This window comes from Pantherophis guttatus, chromosome 1, assembly GCF_059756535.1.
Source record: "Pantherophis guttatus breed Tessera chromosome 1, ASM5975653v1, whole genome shotgun sequence".
Lineage (NCBI taxonomy): Eukaryota > Metazoa > Chordata > Lepidosauria > Squamata > Colubridae > Pantherophis > Pantherophis guttatus.
Genome location: NC_142063.1, coordinates 229,059,402 through 229,079,613, shown reverse-complemented (window position 1 = coordinate 229,079,613; position 20,212 = coordinate 229,059,402). Strand labels below are relative to the sequence as shown.

The 20,212-nt window shown below is 40.5% G+C and overlaps 2 protein-coding genes across 3 annotated transcripts in view; both read right to left on the bottom strand.

Annotated features, from left to right (window-relative positions):
- The window catches only part of SMAP1 (small ArfGAP 1), a 67,361-nt gene extending 66,827 nt beyond the window's left edge, over positions 1 to 534 (bottom strand). The window contains exon 1 of one of the 2 annotated variants that reach the window (XM_087882493.1): positions 25 to 534. In XM_087882493.1, the coding sequence (XP_087738619.1) occupies positions 25 to 142 (118 nt within the window). In that variant the 5' untranslated portion in view covers positions 143 to 534. The remainder of the gene's footprint in view (positions 1 to 24) is intronic. The other variant, XM_060689210.2, reaches the window with a different exon arrangement.
- Positions 535 to 11,874: 11,340 nt separating this feature from the next.
- On the bottom strand, positions 11,875 to 18,918 carry SDHAF4 (succinate dehydrogenase complex assembly factor 4). Its single transcript, XM_034431964.3, has 3 exons — positions 18,792 to 18,918; positions 16,600 to 16,752; positions 11,875 to 13,745 (listed from the first exon to the last, which is right to left on the bottom strand). The coding sequence occupies exons 1-3, from the start codon at positions 18,850 to 18,852 to the stop codon at positions 13,636 to 13,638; spliced, it is 324 nt and encodes a 107-aa protein (XP_034287855.1). The 5' UTR covers positions 18,853 to 18,918; the 3' UTR covers positions 11,875 to 13,635.
- Between the last annotated feature and the right edge of the window lie 1,294 nt (positions 18,919 to 20,212).

Here is a 20,212-nt window from a genome sequence, read left to right as displayed (position 1 = left end):
ACCCCCGCCCCCTCCTCCCCGCACCTTTGGCTTCACAGTCCGCGCAGTACTTGTTGTCCTCCTCTCGCAAGAGCTTGGCCAGGATGGCCTGGTGCTGCTCGTTCTGCTTCTGCGCCTTTTCCCGGCAGGAGCGGGTGGACATGGCGAAGGGGAGAAGGGCGAATGGACGGGAGGGGAAGGGGTGGGGGGGAAAGAGCAAGCGGGGAGGAGGAGAGAGAGGCGACGAGAGACAGAGAGAGAGGAGCAGGGCCGGAGGCGGCCGGCGCGCTCGGAGGACCTAGAGGAAGAACTTGAGCCGGCAACCCGAGAGCGGCAGCGGCGGCGGCAACGTCAGCAGCGCTTCCTATTTCCCCTCCTGCCGCTCCTTAGCTGGCTCGCTCTTTCGCTCTCCTCCCTCCTCTTCCGTCACGGAGACTGGGCGAGGCGGGCGTGCCAGCTCAGCCAATCAGCGGCCGCCGGCATGCCTAGCCAGGTAAGGCGGAGCGGCGTCGGCGTTTCTCAACCGGAACTATTACTGGCAAACGCCCCTCATCCGCTTGCGCAAAAGCCGTTCCTGACATCTTTTCTCAGCGGGGTGACGCGGCTCTGTCGCGCGCCCCCCCCCCCACATCGCCCCTCCCCTCGTCTCTCCCCGTGACAAAGTAGTTCTGAAGGGTTCGGAGTTCGAGAGACAGATGTAAAAAGGAGACATTTCTTGGCACTCGGAAGACGCCCTCCCCCTTTCTGAGTAAAATAGGCGAAGGAGAAAAGACGGCTCTTCCTTGCATCTCGCTATGCAGAGAGCGCAGTCGCCCACCCAGAAAATAATTTCCCTATTAGATGTCAAACATTCCAAGACCGCGTATTCATCCGCTTACGAATGATGAATCTGTTTGCAACTGATGAAGTTTCTTGGATGAGAAACAACTTCTTCTTCTTCTTCTTCTTCTTCTTCTTCTTCTTCTTCTTCTTCTTCTTCTTCTTCTTCTTCTTCTTCTTCTTCTTCTTCTTCTTCTTCTTCTTCTTCTTCTTCTTCTTCTTCTTCTTCTTCTCTCTTCCCCCTTCCCCCTTCCCCCTTCCCCCTCTTCTTCCCCCTCTTCTTCCCCCTGGAAAAAATCAGTTGCCTTTTGAAAAAGCACTTTTTTAAAAATTTGATTTATATGCCACCCTTCTCCGGAGACTCAGGGTGGCTTACAATGTGCTCAGCAATACTTATGAGACAACTGTGACCTGGATGACAGAATTTCCACAGACATCTGCTTATGAAAGTTTGGAAGCATAGTGGAGATGGAGCAGCTATTTCCTCACCTTCCATCCTTGTAGCTGGTTTCCCACACGGAGATATCTGTGTGGAAATCAAGTGATTTCTCCACTGAAGGTCCAACATTCAGCTTTAGAGCAGGGAGGGACTCTATAGTTTTAGGCATACTTCCAAGTGCTAAACTTGCCAGCAAGCAACCTATCTCCACTTTCTAGCAGGATGTGTTTATCAAGAAGAAATGAATCTTGTTGCCGTTGCTATTGGAATATTGCTGCCTTAGTTTCTTTTCCCCAAATTTGTGTGTAAAACTACTAGGGTCCAGTAAAGATGATGGTACACTTCAATGTAATTACAAAAATGCTGAAGAAACAATGTACTGAAAGTTGTAATGCTATCAAAATACAATTTATAGAAATATTTATAACATTTATAAAACTTTATTACAAATAAATCTATTATAGTAAAAATCTCATTTACAAAGGAACTGAATCTGTCTTCGTTGCCACCCAATAAGGCAATCCTACAGTATTGTTTTTCAATATCTTGCTTATCATTATACTGTCACTGGTTATTTTGTAGGCTTTCAAGCCAAGTGCACTGTCTACCTTTCACCTGACTTCATTAAAATCAGCCTTCTGGAAGTCTAAAAGGTAGAGTGGTACCTCGGTACTTACCGTTAATTGGTTCTGGGAAGCACGATGAGTACCAAAAATGATGAGTACAAAATTTTTTCTCACAAGGAATACTATAGTGAGTCACAAGGCAGCCAACACTGGTAAGTTCTAGTTTGTTGAGTACCAAACGAGTACCTGGACAAAATTTTCACATCAAAATGTGTTTAGTACCAAATTCAATGAGTTTCAAAGTAGTTGAGTACACTGTATTTATTTGGCTCAGCTTTTCTTCTAGTTACCTTGAAATCCAACATGAGGTTGCTTTGCTGAAGGTCCTGACACTTACAGTCCATCTCCTAAATCCTCTCTGTTGGTCAGGATTACATTTAAAATAGCTGATTCTGTTGTCTCCTGAAAAATGAGATTGTCTATAAGAAATCAAAAACTTCCACTCCTGTTGGATCTTCCACTCCTAGCTTAATTCTCTGACAGGACATCTGGAATTTTTACATTATTGCTATAGCTTGCCCTCTTGAGAATTTAGTTGATATAGAAAGACATCAACTGGCTGAAATAAACTCCCATGATCATGTCATTTTTCTTTCATACTCCATTAATTTTATCCATAATCTTAACAATATCTTGAATCTCTGAAATGCTGGGATAGATTAAATTCTTTATCATGTCATAAAGGATATTTTGGGAGATACAGATGTTTTTATTTGGAGGGATCCAATAATTAACTTGGGGTACATGGCCCATTTGTTTTCTAACATTGTATGTTAGGTAGTATCTTTGTCCAAATAAGCCATTGTTATGGATGCCATTCTGTGTCATCCAACAGGATATACAAAAGGTTTGTATATTTCACTCCTTACTTTGCAACATACAGCCTAAATCCTTATTTGTGTATATATTTATTGCCATGGAATGGTATCATTCTTAAGCCAGAATGAAATACCATACTGAATGTCACTGTTGAGTATTTGTACAAGCCATTTACTTGAATTTAAAATCTGACCCAAAATTAATGTTTGGGTTATTCTTTAGCCATTTCTACATAATAAATCATAGGAAATCGGTTTTCTGTAACCACATGCAAAGATTAATAGATTTTTCCACATAATCAGATGAAAAATGGTATTTGAAGAATGGAAGATGAAGCTGGCACTATCCTTTCAACTATCCTCTGAGAATAAAATTATGAGGTTATGAGGTGAGATCGGTATATTTCAGTATACAGCACTATAGGTTCTGCTGCAACAAGAAATTAATTTAAAAACTCAAAAAAAACCTGACTTTGAAGAATAGTAAAGCAGATACTGACCAGATTTGCTATGAAATTGATGAAAGGGCCCCGGAACACAAAAAGTATAAACTTAAATCTTAATTATATGATATGCTGTCCAGAACTTGCATATATTCTTGCTGTTTCTTCTATGAGGGGAGTTATGTAACTGTTAAAACACTGGAGCAAATATTTCAAGTTTATTATATATTCTGCATTAATTAAAATAATACTTAATCTTGGGACAATATCCAGGAGTATAAACTTCTTTGGATTTCTTGCTCTGGGAATCAACAAACTCATATGGAGAAATTTAACATCTCAACAGTAGTGAAGAATCTAGTCACTAATAAATCCCAAAAGAACATCAGTAGTTTCTGAAGGATTCTAAGCAATCAAACATAAGGAAATGAGGTTGAATCATCAATCAGCATGGGATGAGTGTCTTTTAAAAAGCATATGTTACTTGACAGGGCACTGGATTTATCAGCAGACAAACTCCGCAAACAATAAAAGCAGAAGATAAAGTATTTATAGTTACCGGTACATCACTGATTTTTATTTATTTATTTATTTATTGTAATCTGATCCATGAATGGTTTTGCAAGCACTACCTCCAAACTTCCAAAATACTTTCTTAAATCTTAAAAAGCCCCATTAAACCTAAGTAGAAGATGATGCCATTTTAAAGGTACTATTGATGCACACTTGTAGAATAAACACAATTTAATTTTTTGAAACATTTAACAAGTTACGTCAATTCTAAGTTGAAAGGAAACACCAGAATTAAGTACAGTGATTGAGAATGTTGAACGTTGAATGTTGAATAAACTGCCTATTCATATTTTTTTATTTTTTTAAATTATTTAAATTTTCGTCGCTTCCATCGCCACAAGATAAGACCTAATATGGGTTCTTAACTGTGTTCGGTCAGATTCAGATCGGGAGGATCTCCAACTCTCCTCTAGGTGTCTTTTCCAATGTTTCATTTCCCGGAGCTCCATGGAAAACCAAGGAGCGATCTGGGATCTGCATCGGGTTAGGGGCCGCAAAGGTGCAATTCCCAGGATGCCACCAGAGCCTCAGCTGAATTGCAGGATTGAGAGGTGGGGAATGTCAAGAACCTTTCTGGGTCCATCAGGCGCCTGGGGCGGAACCATTTTATGGATCCCGTCTCCCAGCGGCAAGGGTTGGCAGATTGAAAGTCCAGTCTAAGGAGGGAATGGTCAGTCCATGACAGGGGAGTGATGGAAAGTTCCCCCTTACCATGACCATTTATCCACTGCCCAGAGAGAAAAACCAGGTCGAGTGTGTGTCCTCCCCTATGAGTTGGGCCCTGAATAACCTGAGTCAGGTCCATGGCTGCCATGGAGGCCATGAACTCCCGGACTGTCTCAGATGACTTGCCGATCGAAGGCATATTAAAATCTCCCACAACCAAAAGGCTGGGGAGTTTGAGTGCCACTTCAGTCAAGACATCGAGCAGTGCGGGCAGGGCTGTGGCAACATAGCTGGGAGATAGGTATGTGACCAACAAGCCCGACTGAACTCCAGGGTCCCACTTCAATAGAAGAGACTCACACCCGCCTATCTGAGGGACAGTGACCTCCTTAGGACTCAGACTTTCTCTAACAAACACTGCCACCCCCCTGCCCCTTCCCTGGTGTCGTGGCTGGTGCAGGACACGAAAGCCTGGGGGGCATAAATCAGAGAGAGGGATTCCCCCCTCTTGCCCCAACCAGATCTCTCTGATACAGGCCAGGTCCGCACCCACCTCATCAATAAGATCTCATATGAGGAGGGCCTTATTCATCACGGACCTGGCATTCACATATACCAGACGGAGACCAGGGTCCCTCGCTCTCATATCCCCAGGAAAGCAGGGTGAGCAGGAGGTATGGAGCAAGCCACCATCCGAATGCATCTGGTATGATGCTCCCCACCCCTACTTCAATTTCTTCTGCCCCCTCCCACCATCACAGGTATAGAATGTCCCACCCTCCTCCGAGTATCCCCTATGACTCCCAACCTCCCGGAATGTCAGACTGGCATGGCTGCTGATCCTTAAGAGACCCCCCCAGTCTCATTTTTGTTATTAAAAACCACCCTCCTCCCGGATCCCCTTAAAATTGATTAAGATAATCCACAGAAAGGTGTTAATAATACGGTAGCTATAGGAAATTGGCAGGAAAGTATAATCTGTGTCTTTTCATTAGCTGTGGGACACATCTGCTCTCTTTCCAGTTTGCTTGGTTTTCCCAGTCTCTTTATGTGAAACTTTTTTTTAGTTTACTAGGGAAATTTCAATTGAAGATATAGCCAGGATTGTAGCCAAATACTGTTTGGTTGCATTTAAAATGTGACAAGAGTTGATTGCATTAGATTAATATCTTTACCTTTTAGTTTATATTTTGTATTATTGAGCACTTTCCTGAGAGAATTGTGATGTCCTTTGCTTGTTTTCCTACTTTATTATTTCATATGCTTTGATTATATAAAAGTAATTTTTATTACCGTGTTTCCCCAAAAATAAGACCCTGTCTTATATTTTTTTGAATCCTGAAATAAGCGCTTGGCCTTATTGCCATGCGCTCAAAAGCCCGATTGGGCTTATTATCTGGGAATGTCTTATTTTGGGGGAAACAGGTTAGCAGGAAGTTTTTTGTTTGTTTGTTTAAATAACTAGTAAACAGAGTGATGAAAATCAGCTGCCCAGAGTCGCTGCAACAATGAGATGAGCAATATATAAATTTAATAAATAAATGAAATGCTCATAATAGTTTCCTGAATTGTAAAACTAAAGGCTAATGAAGAACTTCCTGTTCACCAGCAATTATCGAAGCAATACTTTGGTTCAGTTCTCTCAACCTGAGGAACCATTGGATCTTACAATCATAATTAGTGATTAACAATTCTTAGTGATGTTGCGATCCATAGATGTCTCTTCTGCTTTTCTTTTTTTAGAAATCAAGCTCAGAATAAAATATTTTTGTTGTAGAAACATATACATAATACTACTATTACACCCCAGGCTCTGTCCTGTATTCCATTCCTTCCCTGCGATTCACTTCTGCACAACAACAAAACTTCCTGTATTTGCATACATAAATGATGCATTTTTAAAAGCCACCATAACATCTAGCATCTTCTTTGTGTCTTTTCATTTCTTTACAACATTTCTGTTCTGCCCAAAGCTAATTGCTGTAGCAATAAGACCATCTTTTTTATGCTGTTGCATCATAATTTGGTTTGAAAACAAACTATTTAGAGCCAACTGTGCATAATTTATTTGCTGTGAGATTCAGTTGTCCTTTGTTATGATTGACATAATTAGCCTGATGTACAATGTTCTGACAAATCTCATCAATCCTGCAGCATTTTTGCAGTCCTCTGAGGCAGACTGTTTCTTCTTTATATAGATCTGACATTTCTTTAGAAAACCACTTTTTTTCTTCAGGGCTAAAATAAATTAAACTGGAAGTTTATTCTTATGCCATAAGATTTATAATACCTTTGAAAATACTTCCTGGAATTAATCTTTCTTTATTCTCTCATCAAGGCTAATGCGCTTGTCTAATTTTAATTTTATTTTCCTTTATTCAAATTATAACCCTTTTTTTCCATGTTGCAGATTCCATTATGTAATTCTAAGATCATTATAAAGGTTTCATTAACTTAGGGCAGTATTTTTTTTAGGAATACTGATGTATTTATAGACTATGCATATGGCATTTATCAATCGACATTGATCAGGTTTGAAAACAAAATCACATCCAACTCCAGTTAGAATTTCACTAAGCCTTTGTGCAACTGTCTATTCAAATTTGCATATTACTCCATGATAAACAGTTTATAAATTAACTGCAGGGAAAAAAGGCTTTAACTGACATGCAAAGAATGGACTTCTGTTTGCCTTCCAAAGGATGCTGAGACAGAACTGACAAGAAATAATTAATTCTACACCTTCTACTAACCAGAACAGGAGGCCTTAAGATGTTTCTCTGTCTGTGGAAGAAACCCCCATTTCTTCTGCTCCTCAAGGAAAGAAGGAAGGAAAAGTGTGCAAGCACCTCGTGGTACCTGTGTACAAACTGCTCAGCACTTTGTCAGGAGGTACAGCAAGAGCTCATGAGGCCAAGCTTATGTATTTATTCATTTTTTGAGTCCAGAACATCTTAAATTAAAAAAATAAATAAATCCAATATAACAATCTAAAGTATTTTTTTAGGAATACTTTAGGAAGAAAACTTTCACTATTACAAAAGTAATTTGAATTTAAAACACTTATGTGACATTATATAACATTTGAGGCTCAGAAAGTAGCTGCCTGAATAGCTTTATCATTGGCCAGGAACAAATAGTCAATTGTATGGAGCCTATCAAGATTATGGCATTTCAGTCAATGCTCAGGACTCTGCAATTCCCCACATTTGCAGTTTTCATCTTCTGTGGTATCGCCCCAAGTTATATTCCCTATAGTAGCCAAGCTAGCAGAGGGGTGGTGATGGTAAGGGAAACATCTGACCAGGGAAACAGCTTCGAGAACCAAATTGAGTAGTAGTAGCAATCAAGATGGCGCCCCTTTATCAAAATAAAATTGTCCAAACTACAGTGGAGTAGGAGGACCAAGGGCTCTTATTGCTGTGCCTCCCTGCTCCCAAGTCAACAAGAAGACTCACTTGGAGTGGCCAGTTACAGGAAGACATTAGAAGACTGAAGCTGATTGGGAACAGTCACCACCAAAATGGGCAGGCACAATGATAGTAACATTTCCCGCTTTCAGTAGCAGGGGGTGGGTTCTAAATTTTTTTACTACCGGTTCTGTGGACGTGGCTTATTTTGTGGGTGTGGTTTGGAGGTCATGTGACTAGGTGGGCGTGGCTAGCTGGTCAGAGTCATTTCTGGAAGGTCATTGCACTTACGACCAGTCCTCGCACTTACGACCTGACTAATTTATTTGCTTTTAACACTGATCAGCTGTAGGACGGCCCTTTGAAGCCCTGCGGCAAGAGTTTAAACAGTTTTTTTCCCTCTAGTCATCAGCTGGGACTCAGGAGGCAGCAATAGATTGGGGGTGGGACCAAATAAAAGGTAAGAATAACGTGGGGGTGGGGGGGTGGGAGGGCGGGGGGGGAGAACCGGTTCGGTGACGTCATATCGTCTGGCCGAACCAGACCGAACCAGGAGGAACCCACCACTGTTCAGTAGGTAACACCCACAGCAGCAATTTTGGTCAACTGCAGGACAGAGTCCCTGTGACAGCATCAACCTGCTGCCCCTCAACTCCAAAACTGGAGTGAAGTTACCATTTACTCCAGCAGGCTGGATGGTAGTGGGAGAAGTGAGAGATGCTATATTGAGAGTATGTCAGTGACAAGAGAGGAATGGACTGGTGGTCTAGTAATGTCCAGCATTGGCAGTTCAGCTGCATTAAACCCAACTGCATGTTGCTTTCTCCACAGTAGAATTCTGTGCAATACTGGTAGTCTTTGACTTACAACCATTTGTTTAGTGACTGTTTGAAGTCACAACAGCACTAAAAAAAGTGACGCGCACAGCATCCCCATGGTCATATGATCAAAATTCAATTACTTGGCAAATAGTATACTATTTACAATGGTTGCAGAGAGAGAGAGAGAGAGGGAGGGAGGGAGGGAGAGAGAGAGAGAGAGAGAGAGAGAGAGAGAGAGAGAAGGAGGGAGAGAGAGAGAGAGAGAGAGAGAGAGAAGGATGGGGGTCTCAGAGAAAGTTCACAGAGAAAGTTCTACTCCTGGGGGTCACCAGCTGACATTGTCTAGCCGACGGCACCCTGAGTAGGCCCTCTCTGTGAGAGCACACCGGGCAATGGGAAGTTGACGCTGGTTGCAGGTGGTCCAACAAATAGCCTGGGTCTAAGCCATGAAGGGCTTTATAGGTTAACACCAGCACCTTGAATCTCACCCAGAGGGCAACCGGCAACCAATGCAAGCCACGCAGGAGATGTGTAATAGGGGAGTATCGGGACCCTCCTGCAACAACCCGTGCAGCCACATTCTGTACCAGCTGAAGCCTCCGGGTGGTCTTCAAGGGCAGCCCCAGGTAGAGAGCATTGCAGTAGTCGATCTGGGAGGTAACTAGCGCATGAGTGACTGTGTGTAGGGCATCTCGGTCCAAATATGGGCACAACTGGTGCACCAGGCGAACCTGGGCAAACGCCCCCCTGGTCACGGCCGTGATATGACCCTCCAAACTCAGCTGTGAGTCCAGGAGGATGCCCAAGTTGCACGCCCTGTCTACGGAGGGCAACACCTCGCCCCCAATAGACAGTGTTGGAACTTCTTGCTCGCGCCGAGATGCTGGTATCCACAGTCACTCGGGTTTGGCTGGGTTGAGTTGAAGCCTGTTATTCCCCATCCAGATCCGTACCGCTTCCAGGCACCGGGACATCACATCGAGGGCATCACTGGGGTGGTTCGGGGTGGATATAAAAAGCTGGGTATTATCAGCGTACTGATGATACCCCACCCCAAAACCACGGATGATCTCTCCCAGCGGCTTCATGTAAATGTTGAACAGAAGGAGCGAGAGGACCGACCCCTGGGGCACCCCACAAGTGAGGGGCCTCATGGCTGACCTCTGCCCCCCTGCCAACACCGCTTGCGTACGACCCAAGAAGTAGGAGGCGAACCACCGTAAAACGTTGCCTCCCACTCCCAACCCCTCGAGGCGTCGCAGCAAGATACCATGGTCGATGGTATCAAAAGCCACCGAGAGATCTAATAGGACCAGGACCATGACAGAATCTCTGGCTTCAGACATCTAAGCAACATGTAAGATCAATCTCACTCCTGCAAGGTGTTAACTGCTCCTGATGGCTATTCCATGATCTCAGGTTACCTCCTAAGTGATGATTTCATCTAATCATCATCTCCCCAGCACGGAGGGACTATATCTAATACCACTGAGCTGGTATCAGCCTTGACTTTTAAAAATGAATGGTTTTAGAAGACAGTAAAAGAAAAGTAGGAAAAGAGTTAAATGGGTATTCAGGAAAGATCCATATTTCTGCTGCTGGGAACCTGAAAAGAATGGTCGTGTCTGGGTATTTTAATGGTCATGTCTGATCTTTCAGCTCTGGGGTGTTCCAAAGAGACCAAACATGGCTGGACTCTGTATTTTTGACTTCTGAGACCAAAAAATGCTTAATTACTGTAATCTTCCACATATTCATTTATGGTAGGATTTCTGTCAGTATACTGCACAATGCAAAATAATGTCGTTTTTCAAGACATAATCTTCTTGAGGTAAGATTCTGGCTGTTCAAAGCAAGCAAGCATCATGTTTCTATGATTATATCCATCGGTGAGGCAAGTTTTAAACAGCAGGCAGGTATTTATACTCTACAGACTAAATAGCATCTTCCATGCTTATCTATCCCTATGGGAGAAAAAAATCTGGAAAACACTTCAGAAAACAAATAGATTTCATGTTTATCTGCAGAAAAACCAAGACATCTCTGAATATCTCTGAAGTAACATATTATATGAATTTTATAAGTTGGTTAATTGTCTCAAATTTTATTTTTTCCTCTTAGGGTTTTTTTTTGGTAATAAAATGTCAAAATTTAAAATCATTAGGCTAACATTAGAAGTTGTACAGTATTCTTTCTCTAGTCTTCTGATTTTAAGATTATTGAAATGGTGATTCAGCCTGCCTACATTTCTGAAGTATGACTAATTAACATTTTAAGTTTAAATTTATAGTTGGGATAATCTGGGAGGTTTTGATTCTTTACAGATTTTTGTGAATTTTTTTAAAAAATAAACTAAACTAAACATGCTCTGCTCTTGGTTATAGAGAATAAAACCCAGGAAGGAAGACTAGGACCCAGAGCAAGAGTAAGGATCCAATCATTGTAGCTTTATTAGGGTAATGTTATAAAAATAAATTATGGAAAGTCTCTTTCTTCCCAAAACGTATGTAACAGAGGTGGGTTTCAGCAGGTTCTGACCAGTTCTGGAGAACCGGTAGCAGAAATTTTGAGTAGTTCAGAGAACCGGTAGTAAAAATTCTGACTGGCCCTGCCTCCATCTATTCTCTGCCTCTCAAGTCCCAGCTGATTGGGAGGAAAATGGGGATTTTGCAGTAACCTTCCCCTGGATTGGGGAGAGAATGGAGATTTTACAATATCCTTCCCCTGCTATGCCCACTGAGCCAAGGCCACCAAGCAATGCCACACCCACCAAGCCACGCCCACAGAACCAGTTGTAAAAATTTTTGAAACCCACCACTGGTATGTATGTATGACGGATTCTCGTAGTTGTGGCAGTTGTTGCATCCCCATGATCATGTGGTCGAGATTTGGGTACCCAGCAACCAGCTCACAATTATGACAGCCAGCATCCCACAGTCAGGTGATCACCATTTCTGACTTTCACTATTGGCTTCTGATAAGCAAAGTCAATAGGAAAGTTGGCAGGAGTTCATAAATGGTGATCACATGACCATGGAACGCTGCAACCATATGGGATTCACCTAATCACAGGGAATCACCTTCGTAAGTCACCAAGGTCATATGATATTGCCCTTTATGATCTCATCCCTTAGCAAAACCATTCCCAATCACCATAAGTAAGCGAGGACTACCTGAAGTACAAAACAAACCAATAAATTTATGCAACATAGACAAATATATTGTACCTAGATCCACGTTGTCTTTTCACTGTCAAAAAGAGTGTACTTTTAACATCAGGTGGAGGTATTTTCCTCTTTAATGCTTTAAGCATAAATGCTTCATTATCACAAAACACATTTTATCTTAGTAAATCTCTATTATATTAAATACAGTATGGTGCATCACAAATAATATTTATTGCATTTTTTGTGAAGAACAAAAATGTATATTTTTATTTTCCGTTGTGGTTATGAAGTACATAATCAGATACCAAGCAAGTTATATCATAGAAATGGTGTATACTTAAGTATTTGTGACAGATGAAGTTTTATTTACCATATTGCAAAATAGCTACTCAGTACAAATAAAAGTTGCTTGCATTGACTTTCATTTTCCACTTCATTACCATAGCGAAAAGAAAACATACTTCTGTTTATATCTTTTCTACCGTCAATTTTAACTTTGTTTATAAAGTGACAGAATTTTAACTAAACCTATATCATGTGTAATGTGGTCATATATATAAATTATAATCTTAAGAAGAGAAAATGTGGAAAATATAGTTATTTTATAGTCAATACTGGAAAAAAACTAGGTACAGGAATACGATCCCACACAATCTCAGGATTTCCAAACATGAAATATTTACCCAACCATATAAAAAAGCAGTTAAATTTGAAAAATTGTTTTGAATATTCAAAACAAAGTACTCATTGTCACTAGATTTATTTTAATAAGTTTCTATGGACATTTGTATCAATATTAATATGCTGTTTTAAAGCATTGTAGATACAAATGAAAATACATTCATATTCAGAAAACCTGAATGTGCTTCTACTTGAGAATTCACATTTCTAGCTATTTATAAATAAGCTAATAGTTTTATAAGGAAACCTTTATTTAAATAAAAGCAGCTGATCAGACAGATAAATGATAACATAATCAAGATTGCCACTTCTTCTAAAGATAGGGATAAACAATTCATTAAGTGCAGAGGAATAATAAATGAAATAGATTGGAATAAAGTCACTTTCACAGTTTTTAACATGTCTAAAAAGAAAAATACATAAACCTAATAGGTAATAATTAACAATTTTCTTGCAATGATTAGGAATTACATTGTGTATTTGGTTTAAATATAGATAAATGGCTTAAACAGTGTGCTAATTTTGGTACATTTTACAGTTAAAGGTTCAGCAGTCTACTCCATCATGATTAAACTATGTTCATACATGTGGAAAAATTACTTGCTTCATTACTTTATATAGAAATCAAGGAATATTAGAAATCCCTTGCTCTGCCATACTTTGGCCTGTATGTAATAAAGTCGGAAGATATTCTGCAAACTCTGAATAATGAACTGTTTTTGTCATACTAAATCCAATATAGAAGTGTTCTTTGAAAATGAAATAACTTCAGTAAGAAAAATAAATTCAACAATTTTTTTTCCAATAAGTATGTTTAATATTGCAACAGTAATAAAATCCTATTGCATTCCTATCGCCACCATGGAACTTCGCCAAAATGTTAATTTGAAAACCTATAAAGTAAACTCTAGTTTTACCAGATTTTCTCATGCAGAGTTTTACATCTTTTTAAAATAATGTTGTAGCATCACCCAAATCAACAGCGGAGAACCTATCCACATTAGTTTATTAAAATGCAATTTCACTATATTTAACCATAAACATCCACAAAGATTCTAGTTAAATACTACAAATATGACACGTTACAGATAAATGCGAAGATTTTGGTTTATGTAGGTAAAGTGGTTTCCCCTCCCTCACTCTTTTTGGTTTTATTTTCACTCAAATGTCATTATCCAAAAAAATAAAAGGAGTTAAAAATCAATGCAGCGTCCTTTTCTTTCCCAGTCTCCATAACGAGTTGGTTCAGGGCCTCTGGGACCACCCTTCTCTTTTGTCGTTGGATTGATATCATCGGGAAATTCTAAAAAAAAAAGAGAAAAAAATATGCAAAAATTCTGATGAATAGCAGATACATTCAAATATCATCCATAGTTTGACTGTATGTGCTGTTCCTTGATTCAATTGGAGAGTCTTTCTTATTTTTAGCACTCAGTTCATTACTAACACAATGGCAAAAATTACTCAGCACTTCTGTCTCCTAGTTTTCAGTCAATACAATGAAAGAGAATCTGCTTTTCAAATGCATTTCAAATAAAAGAATTTTGTCAATGTTTTTATGCATGCAGGTTTTATGAGCCGTGGTGGTGCAGTGGTCAGAATGCAGTACTTCAGGCGACTTCTGCTGACTGTCAGCTGACTGCAGTTCGGCAGTTTGATTCTCACTGGCTCAAGGTTGAGTCAGCCTTCCCTCCTTCTGAGGTGGGTAAAATGAGGAACCAAATTGTTGGGGGCAATATGCTGACTCTGTAAACTGCTTAGAGAGGGCTGTAAAAGCACTATGAAGCGGTATATAAATCTAAATGCTATTGCTATTCTTGCATTTACAAACTTCCAGGGTAGCCAAAGAATAGTTATGAATATCCTGTCTGATACTATACAATAATCTCTACGGTTTATTTGCTGTCTCCCCGGCTTTCCATGTTTTACTTACAGGTAGTCCTCAACTTATGACCACAACTGAGCCCAAAATTTCTTTTGCAAAGCAAAACATTCAAGTGAGTTTTGCTCCATTTGACGAGCTTTCTTACCGCAGTTGTTAAGTGAGTCACCACAGTTGTTAAGTTAGTAACACATTTGTTAAGTGAATCTGACTTCCCCATTGACTTTGCTTGACAGAGGTGGCAAAAGGTGATAAACTTGTCCCTAGGGCACTGCAACCATTACAAATATGAGTCAGTTGCCAAGTGTCTGAATTTTGATCATATGACCATGTGTTAGGAATAAGACTATTACCTAACTTGTAATATATAGACCATCAATGTATGTTTGCAGTGTAGTGCAATTGTATTGTATAGCTTTAAGACTTAAGACTGCTCTATTGCATCATACTGTGTCCTGATTGATTAGCTTTGTTGCCAATGTCCTTAAGAGGGAGCTAGAAACATGGCTTGTTCTCTTTGTTGTTCTTGCTCTCTGATATCTCTATCTGACTTACTGTATTACTGTTTGCAACTCCAGAAGAACTGTTTACTGTGTATGATTACTACGACTGGTATGAAGACTTTGTTTATTGGACTGTGCTTTATTTTTCCTGAATGTAAACTGTAATACAACTCAGTATATCTGTGTGGTGACTGTGCTTATTCATAGCTACTCTCAACCACTTTCATGTGCACACCCTTGCTACTCAAGAGTTATTCCTTAACAATGGGGATGCCAGAATGGTCATAAGTGTGAAAAACAGTCATAAGTCACTTTTTTTCAGTGCCATTGTAAATTTGGTCACTATACAAACTGCTGTTAAATTGAGGACTACCTGTATATCCATGAGAAATGCTTGTATTGGGTTTCTTCAAAGTGAAACATAGGGCCACCCAGGAAGAATCCAGAGTAGAGGGAAAAAAGAATAGTTGGCTGCCACCAGTAATAAAGTAAGCATAACACCACCACTAGAATTTGAAAGGAATGCCACAGTACTTCAGAATAAGATAGAAAATACAAATTTGTATCATAGAAAAGTCATTTTTGCAAAATGGGAAGTCAGATTTTACACAGCCTTATTTATTATATAAGCCAAATTAATTGACTGTTTACTCGTTCTAGCTTTATCAATGAGATTAAAACTACCATGATACACCCAAGTAGAACTCAAATGACATAGTAATTTGGTGTTATACAGGATTTGAGGCTTCTTTTAGGCATAAAAGCCAGCTGGGTGACTTTTGACCTGTCACTCTCTTCAATCCAACCCACCTCCCCTTATTGTTGAGGGGAAAATCAGATGCAGGAATATTATGTATGTTTCCTGCCTTGAGCTCAATGAATATGAATACACACACCCACACTGACACACCTGTTGGATTTTAGTTTCAGCATGATTGGATATTATAAATTTATAGGAAGTTCTACAAGCAATAGCATTTGGGAATAAACCACTTTGGGAATGGTTCCCATGTTATGCAGTTACTTAATTACAGCTTTTTTAGGACAAGTAATGGAAAGAAGTATCCATAGGTAGCAGATGACAAGCACACTTAAAAATAATGTGTATACTTTATGAATTGATTATGTTCATTCCTAATATCTTGTGACACCATACTTGCATGGCACATTTGCCCATGACTCAAGGGTCAGAGATAAATATAAGCCAACATATTTTGTTGTACTTCAATAGAGGAGCATTTTTTAAAGTAAATTATATTAGAGAATGCAAAGTTATGCTACGTGATTTAAGTACATATGAAGCTACCTACCTATAGCTTCATGGCATGCATATATAGTTTCTTTGAAATGAAAAACTTTGAAAAACTCGAAGTTACTGATATATTGTCTAAAACATTATATATCACAAAATAATTATTTAGCTGTACATTCATATTTAAACAATAAAAGGTATTCGGAAAGCCAAAGAAAAAATGTAAAGTAACTAAAGATTTAATAAAACATCATGTAGGAATTATATTTTCTGAAGAGATGGACATAAAAAGAAAAAATTGGCTCAGAGTTCACATGAGAAATGTAATAGAGAATCAATGGGGCAGAAATATTTTCAATTTTCCCCTCAACATCTTTTTCCAGAACATTAAACAATCTTTTAGACATAATTCTATGTATTAATTTCCTTTAATACTTCTCTGAAGATATTTATAGCATATCAAGACCGTACCTGTTTTAACACCATTTATTATATTTATATTTTACACAACCACACTTACTTTCTAGTGACTCCTTTTCTACATTGGATTCTTCTGGTGTATCAAAACGACCTACTGGTGTTACTGGCTTCTTAAGTGGTTGTTTGGTGGGTTCAGTACTTCGTTTTGCACTAAAGGTATTACTTCCCAAAGAACTGTGCAGAAAAGCTGAGCCTGTTATATATAAACATAAGATGTATGTTATAGGCCTAGAGCCGTGATGGTGAACCTTTGGCATGTGTGACACAGGTGGCACGTGGAGCCATATCTGTGGGCACGCGAGCATTGCCCTACCTCAGCTCCAGCGGCCAGCTGATTTTCGGGCCTTCTGGGCCCACCAGAAATTGGGAAATGGGCTGTTTTCTGCCTCCGCAGGGCCTCTGGGAGGGGGAGAAGGCCGTTTTCACCCTCCCCAGGCTCCAAGAAAGCCTCTGGAGCCTGGGGAGGGCGAAAAATGGGCCTACCTGGCCCACTGTGCCATCGCATGCCAAAAGTGGGGGGAGCGTGGGGGACATGTGCGCATGCACGGGAGGCAGGGCTCATTGAATTATGGGTGTGGGCACGCAAGTGACCACCCGCACTCCCCCCGCTTTTGGCACACGACAGCAAAAAGGTTAGCCATCACTGGCCTAGAGATTTTAAATGGCCCATGGAAATGGATAAAACCAAAAATGGTTATCATGTAAGAAAAGTATAATATAAATATGGATGCATACAGAACACATATGGACAGTTTCCTGTCTGTGTCAGAGGCCAATTTAAGAAGGAAGAGGCCCAGAGTCAGAAACAGGATGTGCACTGAAGAGAATGCTATATGAGCATGTGCAGGATCGCATTAATGATCACCTGTGACCAACCTCTCTCTACAGTAAATACAGTAAGGTTTTCATTGTGATCATAATCTCCAAGACAGATATACTCTGAAGTGCCTCTCTTTGTTGTGCAGTTTTACAAGACCGCATTTGGAGCAGGGTAACTGCTGTCATTGCCGTTTTCCAATCCTGTTAGCGCTAATTAAAAATGGAAACTACTCCAGATTTGGACATCTTTAGTATGACAGAAGTCCCATACGGTATCATGATTTACAGGGTCATGCAGGTGAGAATCCCATATAATGGTGCATGTGGTATGCTTAAATCGAACAGCGTGTTCAGAATTCTGTTCTACTACACATAATACATTTTTCTTCCAAAATGAAGCATTTATATGTATGATTTTCCTGTTACCTATCAACTGCCCAGAGTCAACAAGTATATATTCTACAACTCTTTCTTCTTTAGACACACCTTTCTTACTGAAGGAGACATAAATTAAGAATTTTTAAGTACAAATCCATCACTTCTCGCTCCAACCTCTTTCACAACACAATTTACAGAATAACCCTTTATTCTGTTTGGTGGAACTAAGGTGGGTAGCAAATATTTGTTTAATAATTATTTATTAAATTTATGTAACACACGTCTCACTATCCAAGCGACTCTGAGCAGCTTACAACAGAACAAGCATTAGCATTTTATTGGGAGAGGGAGAGGAAGAAATTCTTGAGTAGCTACTTACAAGAAATGAATCTGAAAATCCTGAAAAGCTTAGCTGGGCCAAGATAGAGAAGCAAAAATAGTGGAAGAGGTTGTACCTACCCATGTACCTTAGAATAAGTCTTATTAAATACCTGGGACTTAACACTACTCTGAAGTACAGGTAGTCCTCGACTTACAACCGTTCATTTAGTGACTGTTCACTAAAAATAGTATACTAATAGTTTTTTTTAATTTTAATTTAATTTAATTTTAATAGTTACTAATTTAAGAACTGCAGTGTTTCACTTAACACACCTGGCAAGAAAAGGTCGTAAAATGGGGCAAAACTCAACAAAGTTCTCACTTAGCCACATGAATTTTGGGCTCAATTGTGGTCATAAGTTGAGGGCTACCTGTACTGGGCAAACGAAATTGAGACTTCAGCCAAAGAAGGGAAACAACGTGAAAGAAACCACACTGTCCCCTTTATGAGTGATCGGAGCGAACAAGGTGCCTGGGCGGGGGGTGGGTGGTGGGTGGTTGAGCAGGCAGAGGCTGCAGTCTAGGACTGGCCCCTGCAGCATTTGCCCCCTTGAGAAAGACTCCGGGTTGTCCTACCACCTCCCCGTACTCAGCCGCACACAAGCCCCCCACCCCCCACCCCCACCCGGCCGCCAAACTCCGCTCCCCGCTTACTGGCTTGTCCGCCAGCTGAGACGAAAGAACGGCCCTGCCGGAGCGACAGCCGCAGAGCCATTTCCTGCCAGGACCCAGCGCCCCTCCCCTCCTTGCAGCGCCTCTACTGCCCCAGTGAAGTGGGCGGCGCTTGTCAAGGAAACCCCACCCCCCCCGGCCGCCTCTTTGCCTCTGGCTTCCCGATGGAGGAAGAGCTGAGTCTCGGGCTCTCTTTGCAGCTTTTTTTCAAGGAACGTTGCGTTTTATTTAGAGTAGATACAGAGGAGGAGGCGGGAGCCTGCTCTGGTTTAAACGAGGCCACATAGACTGAATCGTGGGACCCGGCGGGGATTTTTCGCCAGGGTAAAAAAGCGGTATTGGATCGCGATCGATCCCTACAACACCCCATTCGGTCTAAGTAAGCATAAAGTACAGTATAGTACAGTATTTTTTAGCGACGTCCTTTCCTATTTTTTGACAACCTCTGCAAACTATATTGGAACTATACGGGAAACCGCTTTTTTGGGGGGGACATCGCTTTGATCGATTCTATAGGGGTAGGTTCTACATGAGCGAATTAGGCGGTTAAGGCTCTTGGAAGTCTACTTTGGCTCTTAGTGGCTACATCAATACCTCGATGCGCTCCTTTTCGCAACATTACAGATCGGTTTTGCAATGCTTTTCTTCAAGGCTGGTTTTTTTTTTTTTAACGTCCTAATCATTTTTCAGAGACTTCGGATTCTCTCGAGGTTTTTCATCTAAACACTTGTGTGACATCACCCATAACACGCTATTTTGGCTCAGAAATGCAAACATGTAGTTTGCTGAATTCACACATGCAAAACCTAAGCAACCATATTATGCTTTAAGTCGATGGTCAAATTCGGAGCGCGACTGAACTGCGGTAGGGTAACCCAATCTGAGGCCGTGTGTTGGGCAAATGCAGACAAATTGGCATGAGCACATCAGCTTTTATGGCTATATTTTGTATCAGTCCTGCCAGGAGACAGGAGAGATTAAATTTGGGGGACCTGACTGCAATGCACTGAAGGCCAGTTGTTATGCAGTCAGGTCCCCCAAATTTAATCTCTCCTGTCTCCTGGCAGGACTGATACAAAATATAGCATGCAGTGCATTGCAGCTTTTGTTTTGGAAAGAAGCCAGTCTTTAGGGACCATTCCTTGAAACCCCGGTGGAATGGAGGAAAGCATATACTGGCAAGGATTTGGGGCTCCTAATATTTAAAACAGCACAATACTAGCATGTTTGTTCCTAAAATTGCAGATTTTGTACAATTAAAATCATTCATGCATGCATGAACAAACGAAAGTAAATTATTGGAAACAAGTTTACAGTTCTGGAAATGTTGATTCAGTGGCCTGGCCATCAGATTTACCAAGATAGGATTTGGCTTTGAGAATCTTCTTTACCAATTTGCAGAT